Source organism: Hibiscus syriacus, unplaced genomic scaffold (genome assembly GCF_006381635.1).
Source record: "Hibiscus syriacus cultivar Baekdansim isolate YM2019G1 unplaced genomic scaffold, ASM638163v2 tig00111671_pilon, whole genome shotgun sequence".
In the NCBI taxonomy this organism is placed as follows: Eukaryota; Viridiplantae; Streptophyta; class Magnoliopsida; order Malvales; family Malvaceae; genus Hibiscus; species Hibiscus syriacus.
Window position 1 is genome coordinate 680,731 of NW_024063152.1, and position 27,859 is coordinate 708,589.

A 27,859-nucleotide genomic window follows, 5' to 3' on the forward strand; every position below is an offset into this window, starting at 1 on the left:
AAAACATAAATTTTTTACATAATAATAAAATTAGCTCTCAATATTTTAAAAATAATTATTTTGCCCCTTATTTTTTAAGCATTTCGACCCTAACGTCTTATTTTAAGATAAAAAATACACATAACATTCTATTAAATAGTAAGTTTGACTCTTATTCTTTTTCTTGGAACAGTTTGGCCTATAATGTTTCATTTTAGGCCCTTATTTTGGATTGCTAATCATTTATTACTAGCAGTTTTCATCCTCATAAGGGTTTTTTTATCTCAAAATGAATCATTGAGGGCCAAAATACTAAAAAAAGAATAAAGGTTAAAATGATCATTTTGGTGAACGTTGAAGGTTAATTTTGAAATTTTGCCTAAAAAATTTATATGAGATGAGCATAAATATAATTTTCGGCGTAATCAATAAAATAGATAATTACCTGAAAAAATTTAGATTTCATGGTGGATAATGACCCATCTGGAGGCCTTAGTGGATCCGCTACTGGCATTGATGCTAAATCTTATCTGGTATGGATATATATTCGAATCAGATTTGTTAATTTTGACCCGGAATTAAAAACTCGAATCGATTAATTCAAATTTAAACTCGATCCAACATGATTTAATCATTAAATACAAACAATTAGAATGACTTGAACTCGAAACTATTCCGTTAAGATCCGCAAGTGCCAAGTAGCTTTTCTCTAACAGAAGATATGCAAGTGAGGATTCATTTTCACAATCTGTTTTTACCATATTAGGCTAAAAAACTGTCATAATCTGTACTGAGACCAACAGTACACTTTAGCAAGTCGTCTGGTTTTATTACATGCAATTTCACTAAAATCAAATCAAATTATATATATATAAAGATCTACTGGTTGGCATTGTGCTGTCATAAATCTCACAGCACATGACATAACTGAAACAGAGTGGAGCCCATTGTCAACAACAATAAGTTCCAAACAGGACCAAACTTTAATACCTTCCAATTCTTTTTCTTTTGGCAGTACTGCAATGGAGGATTGTGGGATGTACATATTTTACCTAAGCAAAAAAAATTAACTATATTATTTTTTTAGGGTAAAGTACAAAAATAGTCCCTCGACTATAAGGTATACTTCGTTGAGTCTCTCGACTATTAAAAGTTATAAAATGACCTTCAACTATAGGATGTTGATTTTTTGAGTCCTCAACTGTTAAAAAATTGATGACAGTCTGAGTTGGATGTTAACTTGTTGACTGAGATATGATAATTTTTTTAGATTATGGGATCAAATTTCATCATATCTCGGCCATTAGGTTAACATCTAGCTCAGGTTGTCGTCGATTTCTTGATGAAAAATGACGAGTTTGGAACATACTAAATATCCGGGTGACCATTTTATAACTTTTAATAGTCGGGAGACTCAACAAAGCAACACCCTATAATCAAAGGACTATTTTGTAACTTTTAATAGTCGAAAAACTCAACAAAATGTCATCTTATAGTCCGAGGACCATTTGTGTATTTTACCCTATTTTTTTAAATCTCGTTTTTATTTCGTAGTTCATATTTAGGGTTTGAGATTATTCTTCCGATAATGTCATTTCTAATTAAATTTAAATTTTATTTGTATAGATATAATATGTCTTCTCATTATATATAATATTTCTTAATAATATAGAGTTACATTTGATATTTTTCAAAATATATATCTATCAGATGATAACACGTGTTATCATATAATTTACTAATGGTACATAAAATTGTATTGGATTATGAAAATTATGCTAGAAGTTTGCAAGGCAAAGAGAAAACAGGAGAAATGGAGTCATGCAAAAGAATGATATGCATAACACTAAAATAGAAAGAAATTATATAGATAGATTAAAAGGAATCCTATGCTGCATTTGGTTTCAAGTTTACTCGAAGTTGGTGCCGAATTTTACGTGCCCAAGGTGTATAGATTGGGTCTCTATTAGGGGTGTCTAAAAATATCCGATCCGGTTGACACGACTTTCTGACACGACCTAAAAAAACTAAGTAATTTTCTATAAAAAAATTACTAGGCCCGACATTTCCTAGGTCGGGTCCGGGTCACAAAATTAAATTTTTCCGAGTGCCTGATTATCCGAGTACCCGATTAGGATTTTTTAGGGTAAACTACCTATTTGGTCACTTTTATATTATCTAATTTATGTTTTGGTCACTTAATTATTATTTAGGGTAAACTACCTATTTGGTCACTTATATATTATATAATTTATGTTTTGGCCACTCGATTATTATTTAGGGTAAACTATTGGTCGCTTATATATTATCTAATATAATTCATATATATTTTTATTTAGGGTAAACTACCTATATGGTCATTTATATATTATCTAATATATGTTTTGGCTACTCGATTATTATTTTTTTTCAAAATTATACCTAATGTTACGTTTTGATTATGTTTTGATCACCCATATTTAAAAATAAACAATGATGCTAACATGACATTTTTAATTATGTTTGGATGTTGGACTAACATTTTTTTTAATTATGTTTGGATGTTGGGCTATGTAATTCAAAGTTTCGAACATTTAAATTTGTTTGTTTTTTTTTAATTAATAATTTGAAAAAAAGGATTACCTGAAATACGTGTACCCGCAAAATTCAGGTACCCGCAACATCTGGGTCGAGACACGGGTCGAAAAATCAATTACCAGAAGATACGGGTACCCGGATTTGCACACCCTAGGTCTACTGCTACTTTATTTCATTTGTACATTATCTTACATGTACTTTTGCTTTTATTATGGAACATCTAATGTGTATTGTTTTTTAGGAAAAGCACAGGGCCAAATAGATGTAATAATGGGCCTTTATTCATATGACAATGGATCATAGATTCACTTCTCCATCTAAGAGCTTAAACCACTTTCATGGTTTGTATGGGTGTACGATAGGAGTATGTATTTTTGGATATTGAATATTTATTTAATTTTAAAATTTAAATATTTAAAATTTTGAATAACTAAAATTATTATATAAATTCGACCATAAATATGTTGTATCAGAGAAATCTCATCTCTGGACTTACAGCGTAAATAATTTCTAATGGTTTGCAAATGACATCTATTAATATTATATGGTATTTTATTTATTTATTCGGGGTTAATCAATTGCATCAATGATATTATTTGTGCATCTGCTTTTATTTTATGTAAGGATGTTAATTTAATCTAAATTTGACGGTTCCGATTTGATAGGAGTGGTTTTTTCTTTTAAATTTTAGTGACAGATACCGCATTTTAAGCAGGCTATTGAGTGAAAAATTGGTGCCAACAAAAGAGAGGAACCCCATTAAAAGATGGGGGAAGGGTCTTGCCTATTTTTTGGAGGACAATTGGAAGAGAATATGGGTTCTGGCTCTTTGAATCTCAATCTGTGCTTGCCTGCTCACCTGGAAATTCATTCAATACAAACACAGGGCAGTATTTGATGTGATGGGCTACTGTGTCACCACAGCAAAGGGTGCTGCTGAGACAACTAAATTCAACATGGCCCTCATTCTTCTTCCGGTGTGCAGGAATACCATTACTTGGCTCAGAAGCAAGACAAAGTTAGGGGTAGTTGTCCCATTTGATGACAATATCAATTTTCATGAGGTATGTGATAAATAAATATCTGATATGAAAAATATATTGAATATATATGTATGTCTAGTGCATTCTCTTGATTGGCATACCTGTTTTGAGTGAACATCTTACAGGTGGTTGCTTTTGGGATTGCTATTGGAGTTGGCTTGCATGCGGTGCAAATCTAGCATGTGACTTCCCTCTACTTCTCCATGCCACCGATGACGGGTATGAGCCAATGGAACAATTCCTTGGGGAAGAGCGGCCTAACTACTACTGGAGGTTCGTGAAAGGGACCGAAGGGTGGACCGGTGTGACCACGGTGGTGCTCATGGCCATAGTCTACATACTAGCCCAACCTTGGTTCCATCGGAACCAGTTAAACCTTCCTACACCGATAAAGAAGCTCACTGGATTCAGTGCCTTTTGGCATTCGCATCATCTATTTATCAGTCTATGCCCTCTTCATTGTTCATGGATACTATCTCTACCTCTCCAAGAAATGGTACAAAAAGATATTAAACAGTAACCTGTAAATGTACCCTGGATCTACAATGGGCTAATATTTACTTCTGCTTATAATCCAGGTTGCAGTGTACCCTGTAAATGTACTCTCCCTTCAGATGACTAAGCCCCAAGGATTTAAGTACACCAGTGGCCAATACATATTTGTGAACTGTGCAGATGTAAAAACAGTAACCAATAATGTAATTTTCCTGACGTAAAATGTTTTTAACGACAGTAAAAATGGTACATTTAATGACAGTAAAAACAGTAACCAATTGTCTTATTTTTAAGCTTAAACATCTTAATGGTTTTGCTTAGTGTAACTTAATTTGTAGGTTTGTCAGCCTCCATCAGTTGATCAAAGTGGTACATAGTGTACCTTTTAAAACGTATTTTACAAAATGTGTCTTTAATTTATGTGACATTGGAAGGGTTGGAAGAGTACTTTGGAGGACCAAATTAGGAAAAGAAAAATTATATGAATTTTGTCCGAAAAGAAGAAATAGATATGATACATGTGTTAGTGCATTCGACCAGGCAACAATACATGTGTATAAAACTTTGTTTTCAATCAATATGTGTACAAAATTATATTTAAACACTTAAACACATAAAAATCTTTTTTCCCACAAATGTTGATTTATTTTTTAATAGATTGAAAGGATTATATGATAGTATTTGTTTATAATCTTTCTTAATCATTGACAACACAACCTGTAGATACACTACGTGAACCTGAATCTTATTGAAAGAATAATACTCCCTTTTAATTATTAAAGTGACTTAATAACTCTTAGTACCTTCATGTAAACTCCTCACCACTCTCAACACAATTGTATGAATCATTTTTGTGCCTTTTTTAATAGTATGACATAATTACAATGTAGTATATGTTCATAGTCTTTCTCAGTTACTGACAATGCACATATTGCATATGTAGATGCTTAAACTTAAAATCTCTAAAAAGAACAATATACCCTTAATCATTGAGATCGCTTAATGGACTCACTGTCGTGCCCTATTTAAATAAAGGAGATAATCTCATGAATAAAAAATGCAACAATAAAATTCATTTAATTTTGGTCAATTTTGACACTAACTCTTGGTTTTAGTTAACAAATAAAACAGGATGGTAGGTTAATTCCAAAAGTGCAAGACAAACTCCATTGATCCAGAATCTAATCATATTTTTACTTTTTAAGATTATAACAATGTTATTAAAACCGGACCGGCCGGTTCGACTGGTTGAACCGTGAACCGGTGGCCTGTCCGGTCCGGTTAACTTTCAAAACCGGATTAGCACAGAACCGATAAAGAACCGGAAGAATCGGCTGAAAATCGGGGTGAACCGACTGAAAACCATCAAAACTGGTTTGAACCGCCTTCACTTTTTTTCTTTTAAAAAAAAATTAAACCAAACGACGTCGTTTGTTCAACAAGCCGAGTCAAATTCGAGTATTGCTGAGCTCGACTCGAACTCGAAAACTTTAAAAGTAAGCTCAACTCGACTCAAAAACTCACGAGCTAAAAATTATTAACTCAAAATATAATATTAAAACTTGAAATCAAAAAGGCTCGAACTCAAAAAAAAAATTAGAAGTTCGATTGAAGCCTAAAATTTGAGCTCAATTGAAGCCTAAAATTTGAGCTCAATTGAAGCGAAAGAATAATTCGCTTTGTGCTCACCAGAAAGCTCATTGATTTTGAATGTCAAATTACCTCTATTATTTATAGAAGTAAGTTGGGATGCTCTTCTATGTTTCTTAGCCATGTGGGATTGTTTTGTTCTCATATTTTTACTCTTTAAACTTTTGGGATACTCTTCTATATTTCTTAGCCATGTGGGATTATTTTTTTTAAAACAATTAAACCAAATGACATAATTTGTTATGATTTTTTAAGCCCCAATTTTATTTTTTTGATTATAGTTATATAATTATATTTATTATTTAATATGTTTTACCTTAAATATTATGTTGTAGTTGATTTGAATCATTTTGTTTTACTTGATTTTATGGTTTTTCATTTATACATGTTATGACTTGTGATATTTTTATACCTTTTAATATTGTAAACTTAAAAAAGTGTTACATATATATTAATATTGCTTTAAATATTATGTAAAATTAAAAAAAAATATTATTTTATATAAAATCCGATTCAACCGTGATTGAACCCGGTTGAACTAATAAACCAGTACCTTCACCGGTTTAATGTCCGATCCGATTTTAAAAACATTGGATTATAACATTTTTTCCCCTCAAATAATCAATTGTACATCTTTTAAAATAATAATAATATGCGGTATAACAGTGAGGAATATGATGTAATATGAGATCGTCTAATTCAAAGGAGCTCTTCGTTTATTTTTCAATTATTTGACAATAAAAATTTATATTTTTGTATACACGATATCAGAACCTAAAATTTTAAAAAAATAATAATAAATCATTTAACTATTAAAATCGTTTAGTTTGTAGGTTTAATTGTATTTAAACGCATAATATTTTCAATATAAAAATTAGAATTATAAATAATTTGTTGAATTGAGTGTCAGAATTAAATGCACTTTAAATAACATTTTTGAGTTCAAATTAAGTACATTGAAAGTCATTGAATTATATTCAAACGATCGTTTTGATCATAAAATTTGTAAAAGTTATAAAACAATCAATGTAACGTTATAATAAATTGTGAAAATTTAATGATTATCTTATAATATTTAGATGAAATTTAATATTTTTTATAATTTTTAAAATTTAAATAACTAAAATAATTATTTAAATACAATTAATCACATCTAATGTACTTTTTTAATAATTTATGATGATTACAAAGTAATATATGTTCATATTTTTTTAATCCATTAATAATATATGTACCCTGTAAACATAAATATTCGAACTAAAAATCTTTAAGAATAATAATATTTATTTTTATCATCAGTACTACTTAATAAGTCCAATCTAATGTACTTTAAACTTATAATACTCCCTTTTTATTATTAAAGTGACTTAATAAGTTAATAAATACTGACATTTAACATTTATATAACTCTTAGTACCTTTATGTAAACTCCTCACAGCTCTCAACATAATTGTATGAATCAGTGTTATGACTTTTTTTAGTATAAAGTAATTATAAGGTAATATATGTTTATAATATTTCTTAGTCATTGACAACACATATCCTATATACGTAACTGTTCGAACTTAATATCTCTAAAAATAACAATACACCTTTAACCCTTAATCATTAAAAATTAGCTGATCCAATTCCCAATTCCGTAGAAGACCTCCGGCAATCAGAATTATGAATTATAACCTTTTATTTTTTCCCTCAAATAATAATAATAATAATAATAATATGCAGTATAACAGTAAGGAATATGATGTAATATGAGATGATCTAATTACAAAGGAGCTATTAGTAGAGGTTTTGATAATTTGACAATGGAAGTTTATATTTTATATACATGATATTAGAATTTGAAATTTTTAAAAATAACAATAAATTATTTAACTATTAAAGTCGTTTAGTTTGTACATAAATTTAAATGTATTTAAACGCATGATATTTTCAATATAAAAATTAGAATTATAAATAATTTGTTGAATTGTGTGTCAAAGAATTACATGCACTTTAAATAACATTTTTAGTTCAAATTAAGTACATTTAAAGTTATTGAATTATATTCAAATGATTGTTTTGATCACAAAATTTGTAAAAGTTATAAAACAATCAATGTAATGTTATAATAAATTGTAAAAATTTAATAAGTTTAATGATTATCTTATAGTATTTAGATAAAATTTAATGATTTTTTTATAATTTTTAAAATTTTAATAATTAAAATAATTATTTAAATACAGTTAATCACATGTAATGTATTTTTTTATTAATTTAAAATAATTATAAAATAATATATGTTCATATTTTATTCAACTCATTAATAATATAAACTTTATAAACATAAATATTCAAACTAAAAAACTTTAAAAATAATAATATTTTTTTTTATCATCATTACCACTACTTGATAAGTTCAATCTAATGTACTTTAAACTTATAATAATAGTAAAAATGGAGGTGACAAAGAGAAGGAAGCGGTGAAGAACGAAGACGATGGTGCTGAAAGCTCTGAAAATGGCGGCTCAAGCAAGGTGGTGGCTGAGGTAAAGCAAAATGCGACCCATGATCAAGCCAAGGAACCGAAGCCTGGGGTGAAGCAAAATGTTACCGTGGCTGCCGGTGGTGAAAGTGCGGGTAATGATGCTGAGAAAAGTGGCAATGGGAGTAAAAAGAACAAAAAGAAGGGGCAAAAGGCTAATGTTAATGTTGATGATCGTGGCGATGCTGTACCAGCAACCGTTGGATCACATCTCAAAGGTCATGAACCCAATGGTATGGTTCGCATGCCATCTCCAACCAATCACAGCCGTCCACGTCAACATCCTATGTACACAACGTATTACCATGCACCACCAGTGTACCTCACTAGCTACAATACGGCGTATCCAAGTAGTACCCATACTACATCTTATTACTCCCTCCCGCCACGGTATTCATACGCTTATATGCACCCGGGCCAAACGAGCTAACGTCCACCGTCAGATACGGATGCATACTCATCATATCCGTCGTATTCATCCCCTCCGTCGGAGTCATATTCATCCCCTCCGTCGGAGTCGTATTCATCCCCTCCGTCGGATTCATTCGAGATGTTCAGCGACGAAAACCCGAATGCGTGTTCGATCATGTGACTCGTATTCTTCTGCAATATACTAATACCGAGCTTATACTACTCGTATAAGTTGTGTTTTGGTGTATAATTCAGCGATGTGCGTAGATATCAATGTTTTAAAAATCGGATCGGATATTGAACCGGTGAAGGTACTGGTTCAATCGGATTCAACCGCGGTTGAACCGAATTTTATATAAAATAATATATTTTTTCTAATTTTACATAATATTCAAAGCATATATATGTAACATTTTTTTTAAGTTTACAATATTAAAAGGTATAAAAATATCACAAGTCATAACATATATAAATTAAAAACTATAAAATCAAGTCGAAAAAAATGATTCAAATCAACTACAACATAATATTTAAGGTAAAATATATTAAATAATAAATATAATTATATAACTATAATCAAAAAAATTAAATTGAGACTTAAAAAATCATAACAAACGATGTCATTTGGTTTAATTGTTTTAAAAAAAACAATCTCACATGGCTAAAAAACATAGAAGAGTATCCCAAAAGTTGAAAGAGTAAAAATATAAGAACAAAACAATCTCACGTGGCTAATAAACATAGAAGAGCATCTCCACTTACTTCTATAAATAATAGAGGTAATTTGACATTCAAAATCATGGAGCCTTTTGGTGAGCACAAAGCGAACTATTCTTTCGCTTCAATTGAGCTCAAATTTTAGGCTTCAATTGAACTTCTAATTTTTTTTGAGTTCGAGCCTTTTCGATTTCAAGTTTTAATATTATATTTCGAGTTCGAGTTGAACTTGATAATTTTTAGCTCGTGAGTTTTTGAGTCGAGTTGAGCTTACTTTTAAAGTTTTCGAGTTCGAGTCGAGCTCAACAATACTCGAATTTGACTCGACTCGTTGAACAAACGACGTCGTTTGGTTTATTTATTTTTTAAAAAAAGTGAACCAGCGGTTCAAAACGATTTTTAGCCGGTTTACCCTGATTTTATCGGTTTTCAGCCGGTTCTTTCGGTTCTTTACCGATTCTGTGCTCATCTGATTTTAGGAGTTAACCGGACCGGACATGCCACTGGTTCACGGTTCAACCGGTCGGTCCAATCCGGTTTTAATAACATTGGTGGATATAGAAGGAAACCTTGTAGCTCAAGTTAGGGTAAAAATAATGCTTTGTTTTTTTCTTATTCTCTTTTATTGGTTTTGAAAAAGGAAAAAAGTTTACATTTAGAATTGTAATGCCTAGTTTGTTTTGTAGGGCTTTGCCCCATTTCTATCTATTTTGTAAAAAGTAGATTTTGATTTGCTATTTTACCTTTTATTTTTATGAATATTAAATGAAAATGGACCCTTGGCCAAATATTGAATCAACTTTTAGTCCTAAATTCTAATATATATTTTTAAAAATTTGTTCTTGATTTTTTTTCACACATCTTCAAATTTTGATGAAATATACTCTCAAATATTAGAAGTTATTTTACCCTAATTTTTTCCTTGGGAAAATTTGGAACATTGATAGACAGGTGTCATGTTAGGTGATTGTATGAAGCTTTAAAAACATTTGGCATTGTGCACTTTGGTACCTAACTTTGTGTAGGACCCTTTAAAATCTCCCAAAAACACATTCTTTCTGATGTGTAAAGATGAAATCTGATGGTGAATTTGCATGTTTTCCCCATTAAAGACCTATATTTTTCTAGAGTTATATTAAAAATATTTAAAATTTTCATTATTTTTTGTGCATCTTTACTAACCCATTGCCTAGTGCTTGATGGGTAATCAAAGTGTTTGCTTTTTGTACATTTTCTGCTTAAGTTATGATTGTATCTAGTCAAAGCAAGAGGCAATAAAAACCCTATATTTCTCCCTCATAGATATGTGTGAGGCAGTAGCAGCAATGGTCATTGCAGGTATTTAGAGCTCTCTTTCACTGCCAAGTTTTCTTTTACAAGCAAACGTCTCTCTTTTCATTAAGACGTGTGATTATTCATTACCTTTCTTTGCTTTTATTGCCTTTATTTATCGTAAATTTTCAAATATCAAAGTTCGTAAAATTGTCGAATTCAATGGCTAAAACTTACTTTTCATAGTAAAATATGTATGCTCTTTATATAGGTCCCCTTTGGATCTTATAGTTAAGCATATTGATTTTGTTGATGGAAATAAGTTTGGTTCATCTTTCATTAGTGATTATTTTTTTTATTTGAATGAAAAATCGTGGTAAGTGAAATGACAATAGTTAGTCTATGTTTTAATAGGGGGGAGAGAGAGATGAGAATGAAGGAAGAAGATGATATGAGGGCCATTAGAGTTCTAACCCTTGCCCCAGGCTCAATTGGGGATATTATAGTGATCGTTAGTGTTTATGTTAGTCGTAGGGCTTTGATGACTATTCGTAGGCTGATAAGGTTAGAAAGATCTAATAGTTAGACTTTTAATTTTACTATGACATGTTATAGTTATCTAGAAACCTATGTGTAAAGGATGTAGGTCAGTCAGAGTTTCTAACAGACAGATGTTTTTGAAAGTCATCTCTAAAGATATAATAGACTTCATTAAGGGCAAAACTGTGTTTGAACAGGAGAGTCCCATAATGATCTCATTATCGTTAAATGAAAATAAGACTTGCAGCTTTGCTTAAACTAATAGTTTCATAAAAGGGTCAGTCTGGTTCACTTATATAAGGTCATGGATCTCACTAGCACTAGTTAAATTAAACATGAAGAGTATCTTTTATGGACCCCTTTGTCTTCAGATACATCAAATTTTCTTTTACATATGCTGGTCTTAATTATGAGATTTATTCAGATTATGGGACCCCTATCAGCCTTTTCAGTACAAACAACAAAGCATATGATCATGGCTTGAGCTTGTATCTATTTTTGTGTACCAGAATTGGAGGGAAATAAATAATTGATGAAAGATAAATAAAAGTTTTGATGGTTTGCCATGCCATTTTCCCAACTCTTCCACCTCTTCAAGACATCTTTTACAAAGTTAGTACATGTATTTATTAATTTTGGTCTAATTCTAGTATTGGTCCCTCTGCTACATTGAAATTCAGGTGGGTTATGCTTTATTTTGGCATAATATGGTTATCTATTTTTGTGATGTTATTCCAAATATATGGAACTAAATCCATGATTTTAGTGTAATTGAGGGATTAAAACTGTATTAGACCATTAAGTCTTGATAGTGTTGGAAAGGAGAAGGAAAAGCATTTGGACCATAAAAGTATCATTTTTTTGAGGTTGTAGTAAAGATCAGATAGAACAGATGGACCAAGGCGCAAAGTTAGTTCATGTGTTTATTAATTTTGGTCTAATTCAAGTATTGGTCCCTCTGCTACATTGAAATTCAGGTGGATTATGCTTTGTTTGGACATAATATGGTTATCTTTTTTTGTGATGTTATTCCAAATATATGGAACTAAATCCATGATTTTAGTGTAATTGAGGGATTAAGACTGTAATAGACCATTAAGTCTTGATAGTGTTGGAAAGGAGACGGAAAAAGCATTTGGACAATAAAAGTATCATTTATTTTGAGGTTATCGTAAAGATCAAATATAGAATGTTTATATTGCAAATGTATATATATATATATATATATAATTTTAAAATTATAGAAATAATTATTTTGGAAGATGTTATTCCTTTTGTGATCTCTGCAATTTGTGAGATCTATATTGCATAGATATGTTTAATAAAAATGTTTGGAGGATATTTTAAAAATTATCGAGTTTTTAGATACGATAAATTTTATGTATTTATATTTTTGTGATCTTTACGTTTATAATGAAGTATTACTTCTCTCATTCATGGAAATAGACAAAATCAAACCACATTTAATTTTCATCTACTTGCAATTGCTTGGAATAATTAATTTGTTTTGAGCCACATGGCCTAGAATTTTGGGGTAGTAAGGATAACATTGACCCTGTTTTGTTCCATGAAAATGCCTTAGTGCGCATGAGCAACAAGGGAAACAATGTATGGACCCAAATGACTTGTCACAAAGCTAAAATGTTATTGAGACATTGCTTTTATAAACAAGCTGCTGAGAAACATCAGATACCATCAGCTAGTAGAGGATTTGGATATGAAGGTAATCAAATTTGAACACTTGAGAACCGGAAGAACAAAAATGTCGTTTAAAACACGACTGAGAGCATATATATTAGGTTCAAACTAAGCAAAACCAAGTACGAAATGCCATCCAAGCAACAAAAATAACTTCAACATAGTTCACCTGAAAAACTAGAACATAATAGTCGCTGCCAGAAAATTAAAAATATAGATAAAATGCAATGCATGTATAAATAAATACAAAAATGCATAGTTGAACAGTAATCATATGCAGTTATTAATATCATTAATATCATATGCGCGTCTGTAATGGGCAGTAATCCCTGCAAAAAAAAAAATCGCTGCGAAAAAATCTATGTATATAGACAGAAACGTAAGACCCGACTAAAATTAAAAGTGGAGAGAATGATACACAGAAGTCAAACGATAGCAAGCCCAGTTCTAAGCCTTCATAAATACCAATAACATATGCAAGACATCCAAACATATGCGGTAGCATTTTGTTATAGTTGGAGAAGAAGATGAAGAACGGAGGAACGAACAGGAATTGGGAATAGAGAAAGGAGGGTTAGGGATTTTGGAGGATGAGGGATTAGGGATTTGCGAGAGAAGATTGGGGATTGAAATCAGAAAAGAGATTAAAGCACGAAGGGAATTTGACTTACCTGATGATGTGGAGGCAGGCCAGGGAGGTTTGGGGCGAGATGGAGTGGCCCAGTTGAGTGGCCCAGTACCTGAAATACAAAAGAAAAAAGAATCAGTTTGTTAAGCATTCAGTTATAAAAATTGCCAGCTGGCTTTGTTAGAATTACCAGTACGAATTGTAACTAAATAATACCTCATGTAGAGCACATTTCCTTTATGATTTGAATAAATGAGAATTCACTTTCTGTAATCTCCCTTCTTTCTCTTCTAAAATCCCTTATTCTTCGATAATTTCATCTTCTTATTTCTCAATCCACAACAAATTGGTATCGAGAGCTTCGGTTTTGGCAAAATATTGAGCATGGCAAAGAAGAATCAGTCCATGGCTGAAGTCGATCTTTCAGGCCTGCAAAAGCAAATGGAAGATTTAACAGCGTTAGTAAAGAAAGGACAAGATGAGACGAGTCCACCTAAATGGTGGGAAATGCAAGAAAACAGAATTACTGCATTAGAGTCGAGGATGGCTACTAATCATGGCTATGTTGAAGAACTGTTAAAGATCTTAACAGGCAAAACAGATGAAAATGAACAACCTGCTGGGGAACAGGTACAAACTCCTAACAACTCTAAAGATGGGGAGAAAAATCCAGTTTTGGTGACTGTAGTGAAAGATAAATCACGATTCACTTATAAAACGGATGAACCAAGGATTTTGAAAGATAAACCTGATGCTTGTTTGGCCATTAAGAATAGTTCTAGGCCTGAAAATTTGGTAGGTGAAAACAGTAACACTAGACCTAATATGATGGGAATGGTAGCTGAAAACAAGGGATCAGGAAGTTCATTTAGTAATGCAGGGAATATGTGGCATAGACCTAAAATTGAACTGCCTTTTTTAGAAGGAGTTAATCCGAGGGGGTGGATTCAGAAATACCATAAGTACTTTTCTATTTGTGGTGTTCATGTTGAGCAAAGAGTAGAGGTAGCTACTATGTACTTAACAGGCAAGGCAGAAATATGGTTTGATGGATGTTTTTCTGATATTGTTGAAGAGTTTACTAAATTGACTCAGAAAGGGTCTGTAGAGGATTATCAGGAGAACTTTGAGGAGTTACAACCTCATATGCTTTTGCAGAATTATACTTTGATTGAGGAATTTTTTGTGTCACTCTTTGTTAGTGGACTCAGAGATGATATTAAACATAGGGTTAAGGCTTTAGATCCTAAGAATTTATTTGAAGCATGTAAGCAAGCTAAACTCTATGAATTATATGTGGAGTTTGAAAACAGAAGGTTGAGGCCTTCTTTTAAAGTCCCACCCTACCCAAACCCCAGTACTGTTTCTAAACCCTCTGCACTGCCAGTTAATTCAAGACCTACATCAGTAGTTAATCCTAAACAGAGTCTTATGGAGGATAGAAGGCAGAATAATCTTTGTTTTAAATGTGGTGAGAAGTATCTTCCAGGTCATCAATGTAAAAATAGACAGTTGAACATGATTACGGAAGAAGTGGATACTCCTTCAATGGAAATTTTTCCTACAGATTTGGACCAGACTCCACAGACAGAAGAGGAAACTTTGGAAATCTCTATGAATGTTATTACTGGCTCTATTGGTCATACTACATTGAGAATCCAGGGCACTATTCAAGGAAAACCATTGAGTATCCTCATTGACAGTGGCAGTACACACAGTTTTTTGACTCCTAAATGGGCTGATGTTGGGATTCAGATTACTACTCCTTATCCTTTGGCTATTACTGTGGCTAATGGCCAACAATTATTCAGTACTGCTAGATGCAATAAAGTAGAGTGGCAAATGCAGGGACATACTTTTTTGCATGATTTTAGGCTGCTTAAACTGGGTGGGAGTGACATGGTTTTAGGAGTAGATTGGATGAAGTTATTCAGTCCAATATTAATGGACTTCAATCATATGACTTTAAGTTTTAATCATGAAGGATAGCAGAATTGTATTCAGGGACAATAACCCTCAACTGAACTATAGCAAATTTCAGGGGCAACATTACTTAAAATGAGTGCAGGGGATTCTGATATTATAGGGCATATTGTCCTATTTACTATGGCAGGAAGTTCTTTTGCTATTCCTATGGAACTTCAACATATATTGGAGAAGTACAACTCATTTTTTGTTGAACCTGAAGGGCTACCTCCCCAGAGGTTTCATGATCATGTCATTCCACTTAAGTCTACTGCCACACCAGTTAATTTAAGGCCTTACAGATTTCCTCACAATCAGAAGGCTGAGGTTGAAAGACAGATCACTACAATGCTTTCTTCTTCTATCATTCAGCCTAGCAGAAGTCCCTTTGCCTCTCCCTGCCTTCTTATTAAAAAGAAGGATGGCACTTGGAGGTTTTGTGTGGATTACAGACAGCTTAATAGTATGACTATTAAGGACAAATTTCCTATTCCTATAGTGGAAGATTTATTGGATGAGCTACATGGGGCAGTTTACTTTTCAAAAATTGATCTGAGGTCAGGCTATTGGCAGATTAGAATTAAACCAGAAGACATCTACAAGACTGCATTTAGAACACATCAAGGCCATTATGAATTTAAGGTGATGCCTTTTGGCCTTACTAATGCTCCTGCTACATTTCAGGCACTTATGAATGACTTGTTTAATTCTTTCCTTAGAAAATTTGTTTTGGTTTTCTTTGATGATATATTGGTGTACAGCAGCAGTATGGCAGACCATGTTGAACATTTACAGTTAGTATTGGAAGTTTTAATTATGGCATTATTAGCAGACCATTGACACAGATGTTAAAAAGGATGGGTTCCAATGGACTTCTGCTGCTTACAACTTTTGAGGATCTTAAGAAAGCTATGTGCTCTGCTCCAGTTTTGGCATTACCAGATTTTTCTAAGACTTTTTATCTGGAAACAGATGCTAGTTCTGGGGGTATAGGGGCTGTTCTTTCACAGGAGGGAAGACCTATTGCCTATTTAAGTAAAGCTTTAAGCCCTACACACAGATCTGTCTATTTATGAAAGAGAATATCTTGCTATTCTCTTGGCTGTTTCTAAATGGAGACATTATTTGGAAAGCAGACCTTTTGTTATTAAAACTGACCATGAGCCTTTGAAATATCTTTTGGAACAGAAGCTGACTACCACCATCCAGAAGAAAGGGTTGACAAAGCTATTGGGTTTAGACTACACTATTTAGTATAGAAAGGGAAAATCAAATGTAGTTGCTGATGCTTTATCTAGAACATGGGAGGATCAAGCTTCTTGTTTGACTATGGGAGTGACAGTTTTGGTGCCTACTTGGGTTCAGGAGATTGAGGAAAGCTATAAGGATGATTCTCTAGCTCAAAATTGGATTTCCATTTTAACTATTAATTCAGCTGCTGACAAGAAATGGAAATATACTAAGCTGTTCTTAGATATGATGGGAGAGTTTATATTGGAGCTAATGGAAGCCTTAGGTTGAAAGTTATACAGACTTTGCATGATTCTTCTTAGGGTGGACATTCTGAGGCACAGGCTACCTATTATAGAATTAGGTCAAATTTTTATTGGCCAAACCTTAAAGCTATGGTTGCTACCTATGTGAGGTGTTGTGACGTTTGTCAGCAAACTAAGGTGAAGCATGTGGCAAAACCTGGTTTGCTACAACCCCTACCTGTTCCTAATCAAGCATGGGAAATTATTACTATGGATTTCATTGAGGGTTTTCCTACATCCTTCAAGAAAAACTGTATTTTGGTAATTGTGGATAAATTTACCAAATACAGTCATTTTTTATCCCTAGCTCATCCTTATTCTGTTGCAGAGGTTGCTAAACTCTACCTAGACAATGTTTATAAACTACATGGCCAACCTAAAATGGCCATCTCTGACAGAGATAAGACCTTTACTAGTTTATTTTGGAAAGAATTGATGAAACAATTGGGTACAAGGACACAGTTCAGCATTGCTTATCATCCAGAAACGGATGGACAAACAGAGAGAGTCAATCAGTGTTTAGAGCAGTATTTAAGGGGCATTTGTCAGTGTTTAGAGCAGTATTTAAGGGGCATTTGTTTTTTTCAGCCTAGACATTAGGCTAAATGGCTACCTCAGGCAGAATGGTGGTACAACACCACTTACCATACTGCTTTAAAATTAACTCCCTTTCAGGCTTTATATGGGTACAAACCACCTATTATGGTTTGGCCAATGGATACTAAAGTTCAGTCAGTAAGTGAAATTATGTCTAACAGGGAGCATATCAGGCAAATGGTCAAGCATCAATTAGCAGTAGCCAATAACAAAATAAAGCAGCAGGCTGATAAAAATAGATCAGAAAGGGTTTTTCAAATTGGAGAATTGGTGTACCCGAAGTTGCAGCCGTATAGACAATCTTCAATTGCCCTGCGAAAAAATCTCAAATTAGCAGCCAAATATTATGGACCATTCAAAATACTGGAAAAAATAGGTGAGGTGGCTTATCGGTTGGACTTACCTGATTCTTCGAGACTCCATCATGTATTTCACGTCAGTCTTTTGAAGAGATTCATTGGCGATTCATCGGTGACTGCTACAGATCCTCCTACAATAGACGATGATGGTCAGATACGGATTAAACCCTTAAAAACTGTGGGAAGACGAATCGTGAATCGAAATGGAAAGCCAATCACTCAGCTTTTGGTTCAATGGGAAAACTTGGATGAATCGAATAATACCTGGGAAGATTATTCGTTTCTACGTGGCCAGTTTCCTTTATTTGATCCTTGGGGACAAGGCTCGTCTCGTGGGGCGGGTATTGTTATAGTTGGAGAAGAAGATGAAGAACGGAGGAACGAACAGGAATTGGGAATGGAGAAAGGAGGGTTAGGGATTTTGGAGGATGAGGGATTAGGGATTTGCGAGAGAAGATTGGGGATTGAAATCAGAAAAGAGATTAAAGCACGAAGGGAATTTGACTTACCTGATGATGTGGAGGCAGGCCAGGGAGGTTTGGGGCGAGATGGAGTGGCCCAGTACCTGAAATACAAAAGAAAAAAGAATCAGTTTGTTAAGCATTCAGTTATAAAAATTGTTAGCTGGCTTTGTTAGAATTACCAGTACGAATTGTAACTAAATAATACCTCATGTAGTGCATATTTCCTTTATGATTTGAATGAATGAGAATTCACTTTCTGTAATCTCCCTTCTTTCTCTTTTAAAATCCCTTATTCTTCGATAATTTCATCTTCTTATTTCTCAATCCACAACACATTTTGTCTCTTCTATGTCTTCAAACGTGAGCATTGACTATCATATCCAGTTCTAGCCATTAGATTTTCATCGAAAACATTCTTAAAACCAATATCCTCTCCAAGTGAACACACAGAGTAAAACAAGTTTCGGCATGAGAAAGCAACCACAAACATATTATTAACAAAGCAAGATACCTGATTATGCCTTTTACTGGGATGTCAACAAAAACACGAGTACACGACATGAATGTACGAGAATGCAATCCAACCACAAGCATCACAGCAATACATAATGAACATGAACAAGCATTGACCTTACAACAGTAATAAAAACAATCAGCAGGCTGGTGGGGAAAAAGCAAACCTGAGCACGGACAAATCCACAAAGAGCAAAAGTGGAGAATGTGCCGGTGTATCTGCCAAGCTCATCCAAATGTCCGACGTTGATTTGGACGGAAGCATGATCCTTCGAGGTGATGAGCCTATTGGTGGCAGAACTGGAACAACAACAAATAATAAAGCTTCCTATATAAACAATATAGTAAAAAGAAAGAAGAAATATGGTGAAGTGAATTAAATACCATTTCCTGGGGATGTAAAGATCCATGTTTTGACCCTCTTCGTTCTGCATCTTTGCGGATTGCTTAACCGAAACAACAAAAACCTCAAATCACCTAATTCAGAAACAGTTTATGTTTATCGAAATACATGTAACAATAAATAAATAAAATCTAATTAGATTTCAACTTCAATTATCTATAGATAACAATGCTAATTCAAACACTGAAAAGACTAAAACACACATTTAGTAAGAACACGAATCCTAGTTTAATTTTGATTTTAAAAAAATACAAAAATTCAAGAGAGTAGAGGCTTACCTGTAAGAGAAAGAGAGGGCGGCACTTGCATTGAGGCTTAGGTTATCTGTTTGCACACTTTATATGTTGAGGGGGGAAACCCTAATTTTTTTTTTGGAACAATACCGAGGTCAAAATGGATGGGTCGAATTTAGCACAGTCTAATTTGAATATTATTGAATTCGATTTGATTTAAAAAGTTCGAAATTGATTTTAACTCGACTCAAAAGTTTGAGAGTTTAAAATTTTTAAGCTTGACTCAAATTTGAAGTGTAAAATTAAAGCTCAACTCTAGCTCGAAAAAGTTGAACTCGAAATATTCTTAGACTTAACTCGATTAAAACTCGAATATGAACCTTAAATACATAAAAACATTATACTAACTTTTTTATATAAAAAACAACAACATATATAAGTGTTTATATTATTAATAATTTATTTTTTTAAAAATAAATTATTAAATATATTATTTTTTAGAATTACTTGTAGGAAGGGCGGAATTAAGATGAAATTATGAGATGGGTCAAGTTGCTTATCATTGAAACTAACAGGGTTCTAAGCAATTAATTCACACACAAAATAATAGAAGTTTGGGGCTTAATTTCATTAATTTTAAAATTTCCATATCCTAAAAAGTAATTAAACCAAAAAAAAGTTAAGAGGCAAGATTTAATTTCATTTAACTTTTAAAACTAATAATGTCTTAAAAATAATTAAACGATAAAATTTTAGGAGATTCAAGACTTAATTTTAATAGTTTCAAAACTTTTAAAGGTTTAAAATACAATTAAACCATAAAAGTTGGGACGGGTCATATCCCCTTTCGCCTCCACGTGGTTCCGCTACTGACTCGTGAGATTTCGAGTTAAATATCAAATAGTTCATTTCGACTCGTTAAAAACTCGAATTGACTTCGAGCACAAATCAAGCCTATTTGAATTAAAATGTCGACTAATCTTTAAAAAAATTAAATTCGAATAGCTTACAATATATCTCACCTCACCTACTGTACTAATGTGTAGAACCCAGATAATAACTTTCAGCTTTCAAGTAATAAAATGACTACCATGCATATTTTCTAAACATAAAAAATAGGTATTAAATTGAATATTGAAGTAAGTTTAATACCAATTTGCACATCAAAATAAAGTTCACATACCAAAACATATATTTACCCATTTTTTTTATTTCCTTCCTTTATTAGACAACTAATGCAGCAATGAAATCAGGACCATCAACAGTCAAAGGAGGTAATGAAACCGACGTGGACGGTAGAGATCCAATTTTATTATAAAACACAATACTACTGCATTCATTTTGTTCACCTTTCCCGCCAAACGCAAACCAGAAATCGCTCCCTTTTCCGAGTCTCAACTCAATTTCACTGGGTTGAGTTTAGCAGTTTTATAAATTTTCATATATTGAAATTCAGAGTTTTAAAGAAAAAAGAGGCGATGGAGCTGAGCCTAAGCGACAACGCTCTCAAAACCTTTAGCCGTTCGATCGCTTGCCTAGCACGTGTAGGCAACGAGCTCGTCTTCCAAGCTTCTCCTTCGCAGGTACGCTTCCTCCATCATAATCTCCCTACTCCCTAGCCCCGGATTTATTCTCTTTAGTTCAGTTGTTCGCAAGTAATTGGAATTAAGTGATTCTTTAGTTAGTTTAATCAATGAAATTAGGGTTTTGAATGGGCTTAAATGCTTATTTATCATAATATTTAGTGAGTGGAAAGTGGAGGGAAATGATAGACAATCAAGTTCTTCACAATGGATTCAGTTTAGTTTAATTGTTCTTTATGTACATCTTTTTTTTAAATAAGGATAAGAAGAAGAAATGAGAGAGAGAGAGAGAGAGAGGGAGGGAGGGAGAGGGAGAGAACTAAGTGGTTTCAAACGGTAACTTGATTTCAGTTGCTGCACGGTAGAATAGCAAAAAGGATAAATCCAGTATTTGTACGATATTTCTTGGCAACCAATGACCAAACAGAATATTATACTACATGGTCTATATTTTGGGATTTTTATCCGTATATTTTTACCACAAATTGACTGAAAACTTGGTAATATTTGCAGCTTGCACTTCATACTCTTAATTCTTCAAGGTCGGCCTACCAATCTGTTACGTTTAAGCCAAACTTCTTTGATGTATATAGAATTTCCGGTAGTCAAGTGCAGTGTAGTGTGCTTTTGAAGGTATAATTTTGTCTTTCAATGCTTATATTAAATATTTGTTTGAAGGATCATGTAAGGTAGCATTTCAAATGACTTTTTCCTTTTAGGCTGTTTGTTCTGTTTTTAGGACACCTATTGCAAGTATTGGTAACTTGACTGTGAAATTGGCCGATCCTGATGCGGCAAAAATACAGTGGGCTTTGGAATGCTATAGTGGTAAAGTGCTTATTTGATATTCTGTTGCATTTTCTTCCATGTTCAAATTCGGGAATTGGGAATGAGATGATGAAGGGTTCTCATGTATGTTAATAATCTATATTCTGAGTATGACAATTGTCACCATTCTATGCAGTTAGTATTAGCATTGGAATGCACTCAATTTATTGTGTTTTACATTTACCTTTGTGCATACAAGTTCAAATTTATGCTTACTATTCCAGCCACAAAGCCAAAATAAGTATTTGAAATTGGATTCATTTTCATTTGGGAATACTTGAAAATCTAGTTTTTTTGCTTGTTTTGGCATTTATGATAACTTGGGATCTGCTGCACGAAAGAGTCCTCTCAATTTTTTTTGATTTTGTACATAAATGAATTAATTTGGGTTTTAAACATTTTCATTTTATATGATTGGCAGGTATGAAAAAATCTTATTGGATTACCTGCAATGTTGAACCTGACATACAACACTTGTCTCTTGATAGGAGAAGATTTCCAAGTAACTTGGTAGTTAGGCCTCGTGACCTAAATAGATTGCTAGCTAATTTTCAATCATCACTTCAGGAAATTACCATCATTGCAACAGAGCCAACATCCTTACCTTCTGATGCTGCAAGTGAAATAGGTGGAAAAGCTGTTGAGCTTAGAAGTTATATAGATCCAACAAAAGGTACCCAACAATGTTGATTTTTCTTTTCCGCTTGAAGAAGAAATTTATTTTTTTATTTTTCTGTGAAGAGAATGATTCCTCATTGTACACTCAACTCTGGATAGATCCTTCAGAAGAGTTTGTGCAGTATACTCACACCGGAGATCCTGTAGATGTTACCTTTAGTATGAAGGAATTAAAGGTATCAAATCTAGATGCGGAGAGTAGATTTTGCAGCAACTTTATTATCTTTGTTTTATGAATCAAATTTCAATATGGTAATATTTATTCTACCATTGATGCTTGATGTAAACATGAGTTGTTGAAGGGTTTTTTTTGTGTTATGTTATCTGAAAAGAAAACCTGAACTGCAGGCATTCCTTACTTTTTGTGAAGGCTGTGAGGTTGACATACACTTGTTTCTTGACAAAGCTGGCGAGTAAGATATTCTTCGAGTAATTTTAGTTCTCCATGCAATTGTTGAACACTATAAAATCTATTTACAACTCATAGAAAAACTTCTTTTGAAATATAAAACATTTCACATCATCAAGTGATTATGTCCAAACTTTTGCGCTTCAGATAGCCGTATCTTATATCAAGTTTGTGTCATCTGTTTTTGTTGCATCAATTCTGCTTCTAATACCATTCTTTTTCTATAAGGTAACTATCTGAATTTCAAATAAAATATTGTTGGGATTGTAGAAGTTTATGAAACATAACCCAGAAAGAAGACTAGTTATTCAGGTGGGACAATGCAAAGTGCATGAATATGCAAATAAATCTTTGCTTTTGTCGGTCTTGCCTACTTGCTTAATACCAATCGTTTTCCATGAGGTAGCCATCTGAATTTCAAATAAAATATTGTTAGGATTGTAGAAGTTTATGAAACCTAACCAAGAAAGAGTAAGAATTTTTGGACTAGTTGTTCAGGTGGGACAATTCAAAGTGAACGGATATGCAATTAATCTCTGCTTTTTTGGGTCTTGCCCACTTGCTAACTACTATTATTACATTAAGCAAGAATGTGTGTTTGGTCTTGAATGTATGTTTATTTGGTAACAGGCCAATTTTATTGGCGCCAAAGTTTGGCCTAGATGATGGCTCTGTCTCAAACTTTGATGCTGCACTTGTACTTGCAACCATGCTTACATCACAGCTACATGAAGGCAATCCCTCTGAACCTGTACAAGCAGCTACAAATGTACATAACCAGGCAGGGACTGAAGCACAAGAGACATTTAAGGCAAATGTTTCTGAACATCCATCTGACCACACCAGAATATGGTCTGACCTCTCAGGTAACTAACTATTCACCATCAAAATTTTGATGCCGTGTTTATTCAAAACCTCATGCATTACGATTCTTCTCAGGAAGTGCAGCAAGGAGCGGTAATGGGGTTGAAGAAAGGCCGGTTAAAAGACAGCAGAACTTAAATGATCGTGATGAGAGGGATATTCAAAGGATTAGCATGATGCAGATTACAAAAGATGCACCGATTAGAGAAAATGTTCCTGCTGCTCCTAGTTTGTATCCTGAATATTGCTGTCAATATTATGTCTCTTTCTAAGCCTAATTGCTAAGTCATGTTATTGGCCGTAACATGCTCATATTTTTTCTCTCCTCTATGTATATGCATTTCACATTAGCGTTAATGTCGGTCTGCAAGCATACCTGCATTTTGGAAAATGCTTTAGTGAACAGGGTATAAATATGAATTTATTAGCGGTCATTTAAAGACAACTAAATCTTCATTATGGTAAATTTCATCGCAAACAATTTTGTTTTAATGCTCCTGTAAGAAGTCTAAGATACTAACTTTGATGTTTTTTCCGTTCTTATAAACTCTATCATATTAATCTCTTAATTAGCATTGGTTTTGATTGTTTTAACCGAGTTTTCTTGACTGTTAGTAGTACCCACCGCCAAGTAGAAAAGGACCATGAGGCTAGAGCACAAGGTTAATCAAAAAACTAGTTACTTTTACTTTATAATGTTTTATTCACTTCTTCAGTAATTGAAAAAATCCTCCCTTTTCATTTTTTCTGCTCAGATAGGAGTCAGATTAATGTGCATGGGTTATCACAACGTCATCCAAGTAATTGGGTAGATGCAAATGAGGAGGATGGAGATGATGACAATGAACTATGTGTTCAGTCGACACCGCCATATTACGAAGAACAGTAACAAACAATTAATGAAATCTCTCTCTCTCTTATTGCTAGGTGTTGCTTGTTCGATTTCTCCAATGTAAGTGTATGTCTCATTTCTAGTCACATCTTTCTTATTTAGTTTTCTTTCCTTGAACTAATTAAGTAGCTTTTCATTTGCATCATTTAGCATAGAAGGATCTATAATCTGATATCCTTCGAATCCAATTGAGTAGAAGTATGTTATTTTAATATTTGATTGTTTATATGTTTGCAGGGAGTGAAATCAATCACGATTCCTTTGGTTTGTTAGTCTTCATGGTAGGAATAAGTGTGTCAAGATCAAGAGCTGGAGAATACAATTTTTAACCGAGTATGAAAATTTGTCTCGTCTTTTACCTGTTTGGTTTTATCTGTTTAAGATTAAAATACTGTTTCTGGTGTCTTAGTGACGAATTCTTGATTCACTAATAATGGTGCTTTTATAGAATAGACACCAAGTACTAATGCCTATGATATTGTGCTTAGAACCTTCATTGACATTACAATTCATATTCTTGTAACTTATGAACTTATCCTTCAAACTTAGTGCAGTATTCATATTTTCATAGTGTTTTTGCCCGAGAATAGGAAAATTCTCGTCATATTTACTCTAGAAAAAGCAAATTAGACATTAATCACATAATCTAGAACCAATTAATGTGCTCTTGTATTTAGTTTCCATCCACCAAACAATGTTACATTGGACCTAACATTACATTTAATGTCGGTTGATATGGTATTGTCTAATCAATGTTCTAGCTTTCTCCAAAAAAATGGAGATTTTTGGATAGCATGTATTACAGATTAATTGGTAAATGAGGTGAATTGATGCAAACCCCAAAGGTTATATTATAGCATTGGTGAGTGATTGTAGAATGGTCCTGAGTTGTTGTCTACTACTAAAATTTGCAGTACCTAGAGCTATTGTTGCTTGTTATAAATGTGTAGCAGAAATCTCAGTTCTTGACTTAAAAATTATATGAATTAAAATTGTCTCAACTCAATATTTAAACATAAAATTATAATCTTTTAGAAAATTATTGAAGAATTTAATAATGGAAAGGAACAAACACGATTAGCCTTTGATCAAAGATTAGGGAAGCAATTCATAATCTTTAGAACAAATGGTTAAAAGTTTTCGGTTGACATCTTTCATCTTCTTTAGGTAGTGGGTTTAATATTTATTAGGATCAAAATTCTTCTTCCCTCCCTTAAGTTTGAACAAAAATTAGGGAAGCACAACGGATTTTCGGTTTATAGATTAGAAGATAGAATTGGTTTGGTTGGTGCTCACCCTAAACCCTACTTTTCTCTCTAAATATTAAAATTATATTATAAATAAAACTAACACATAAATAACGGCAAAAATGTTGAGATAATAATACTAGAAAAAAGTTTTTTATTTAATATTTTAAAGTATTTTTTAATTAAGATAAAATGAACCGTGTAAAAAAATCGATTAAATCATTGGACGACTTTATGAAGTTGGACTAACTGTAAAATATCTTCTGTATAGCTTCTAGATATCTAGAGTATTCAAAATAGCGAACATGCATGAAAATACAAAAAATGACGAATCTTCTATGGGTTATTTAATTTGCACTGTAAAAAATTCTTATTTGAAAAAATAAATTTAGAATATCATTAGTAATATTACTAATTAAATAATGATTGAATACCATATTGGTTTAAAACAAACTTTAAATAAATAAAATCAGAGAAGAAGCATTGGGAATTTAATATAAACCCACCAAAACCAAAGCAACAGAGAATAAAGCAAAGAAAACAGCCATAGCCGCCCCTGCTCATAACAGTACCGGAGAAACAAAATCAGAGAGAGATCTTTGGATTTGCAAGCAGCACTCAATTGCAAGTTAGTTTTGATTTGCGCGACGCTCATGGCGGCGGCAGTGGCCATGCATGCCAGTGGGGACTTTTATCAACACTCGACCCTGGGGTGAATATCCACCATATCGCCATGCAAGGGCTTAAGGGCGAAACGCCCATAAGACTAGTGGGAGCCGTGGCCCAAAATATATATATATATATATATATTGAAATATTAAATTTGATTCTACTTGTATAATAAATTATTAAATTTGATTGTCTCATAGATATATTAATTGACCGAGTAATCAATGATACATATATTGTCTCACCAGATTTGAATATCGATATTTGGATTATAAATATAATCTCTCTCTACTTAATAAAAAAATTGATTGTCTCAAAAAAAAATGTTTATTACTTTAGAATTTAGAAACTAATTAAATATTATTTATTCATAACAATTAATATCCATTTTCCTTTGTCAATTTTTTTTATTTTAAAATACAAAAAAATATGTATTTTTTCCTCTTTGGTTGTTCATCTTCTTTGAATTCTTCATCTTCTTTGAGTTGACGACTTTAATAAAATTATAAAGTGTTTCATCTCAGTTGAAGATAATTTTTAAAAAAATATTTTTTAATTTCATAAATATTTATGATATTATTTTAAATATATATTTATTTTGTGATTTCATAAATTTTAATCTCTAAAAAAATGTACACATACGAGCACGCACGTGCATGTGTGCACACACACCCTTCCTATGTCTCCGGTTCTTGAGGTTGAAAACGTTTTAATCTTTCGTTTGTAGAACATGATCCAGAGTTACTTAAGTGTAGGAATATCCAGTTAATAAACAAAATGAAATTTGACTTGAGTGCAGGTCCAGATCAAATCTATTCCTCTAATTATCTATTTTCTCAAGAAAAACATCATAGGTGCTATTAATATTCTTGGTTTGCTCAATTTTTTTTAAATTCCCCCTAGAAAAAAATGTTGAGTTCTGCCACAGACACTGTAATTGCACAAAATGTTGGGCAATCGTATTCTAATGAATTGTTTGTTGAACTTAAGGTTAGTGTTTTCTTTTGGGAACTTAATGTACAATAAGGATTGTGTCATTGTCACTGTATTCATGTGACAGAAAGAAGCAACTATTCGTCACCAAAA

The 27,859-nt window shown here is 32.7% G+C and overlaps 2 protein-coding genes across 3 annotated transcripts; one reads left to right on the forward strand and one right to left on the reverse strand.

Moving 5' to 3' along the window:
• Window positions 1-19,032: 19,032 nt before the first annotated feature.
• Window positions 19,033-19,729, reverse strand: LOC120167195 (40S ribosomal protein S21-2-like). Its single transcript, XM_039176284.1, has 3 exons — window positions 19,649-19,729; window positions 19,352-19,444; window positions 19,033-19,267 (listed from the first exon to the last, which is right to left on the reverse strand). The coding sequence occupies exons 2-3, from the start codon at window positions 19,399-19,401 to the stop codon at window positions 19,048-19,050; spliced, it is 270 nt and encodes an 89-aa protein (XP_039032215.1). The 5' UTR covers window positions 19,402-19,444; window positions 19,649-19,729; the 3' UTR covers window positions 19,033-19,047.
• Window positions 19,730-20,951: 1,222 nt separating this feature from the next.
• On the forward strand, window positions 20,952-25,311 carry LOC120167246 (cell cycle checkpoint control protein RAD9A-like). Of its 2 annotated transcripts, none has more exons than XM_039176316.1 (11): window positions 20,952-21,186; window positions 21,700-21,819; window positions 21,906-22,014; window positions 22,436-22,687; window positions 22,756-22,868; window positions 23,041-23,105; window positions 23,732-23,967; window positions 24,041-24,197; window positions 24,584-24,627; window positions 24,721-24,917; window positions 25,095-25,311. In XM_039176316.1, exons 1-10 carry the CDS (start codon window positions 21,082-21,084, stop codon window positions 24,852-24,854), a joined length of 1,335 nt encoding a protein of 444 aa, XP_039032247.1. In that variant the 5' UTR covers window positions 20,952-21,081; the 3' UTR covers window positions 24,855-24,917; window positions 25,095-25,311. The 2 variants fall into 2 exon arrangements, with proteins under 2 accessions (XP_039032247.1, XP_039032246.1); XM_039176315.1 differs by having other exon boundaries at window positions 20,953-21,186; window positions 24,721-24,923.
• The last annotated feature ends 2,548 nt before the right edge of the window (window positions 25,312-27,859 follow it).

What these genes read in the sequence shown, in the direction of transcription:
- LOC120167195 (XM_039176284.1), bottom strand. Translation starts at nt 19,401, where the DNA reads ATGCAGAACGAAGAGGGTCAAAACATGGATCTTTACATCCCCAGGAAA. An exon ending in CTTTACATCCCCAGGAAATG is followed by an intron (nt 19,268 to 19,351) that starts GTATTTAATTCA and finishes TTGTTGTTCCAG; the next exon opens with TTCTGCCACCAATAGGCTCA.
- LOC120167246 (XM_039176316.1), top strand. Translation starts at nt 21,082, where the DNA reads ATGGAGCTGAGCCTAAGCGACAACGCTCTCAAAACCTTTAGCCGTTCG. An exon ending in TCCAAGCTTCTCCTTCGCAG is followed by an intron (nt 21,187 to 21,699) that starts GTACGCTTCCTC and finishes TAATATTTGCAG; the next exon opens with CTTGCACTTCATACTCTTAA. An exon ending in TTAGTATGAAGGAATTAAAG is followed by an intron (nt 22,869 to 23,040) that starts GTATCAAATCTA and finishes CCTGAACTGCAG; the next exon opens with GCATTCCTTACTTTTTGTGA.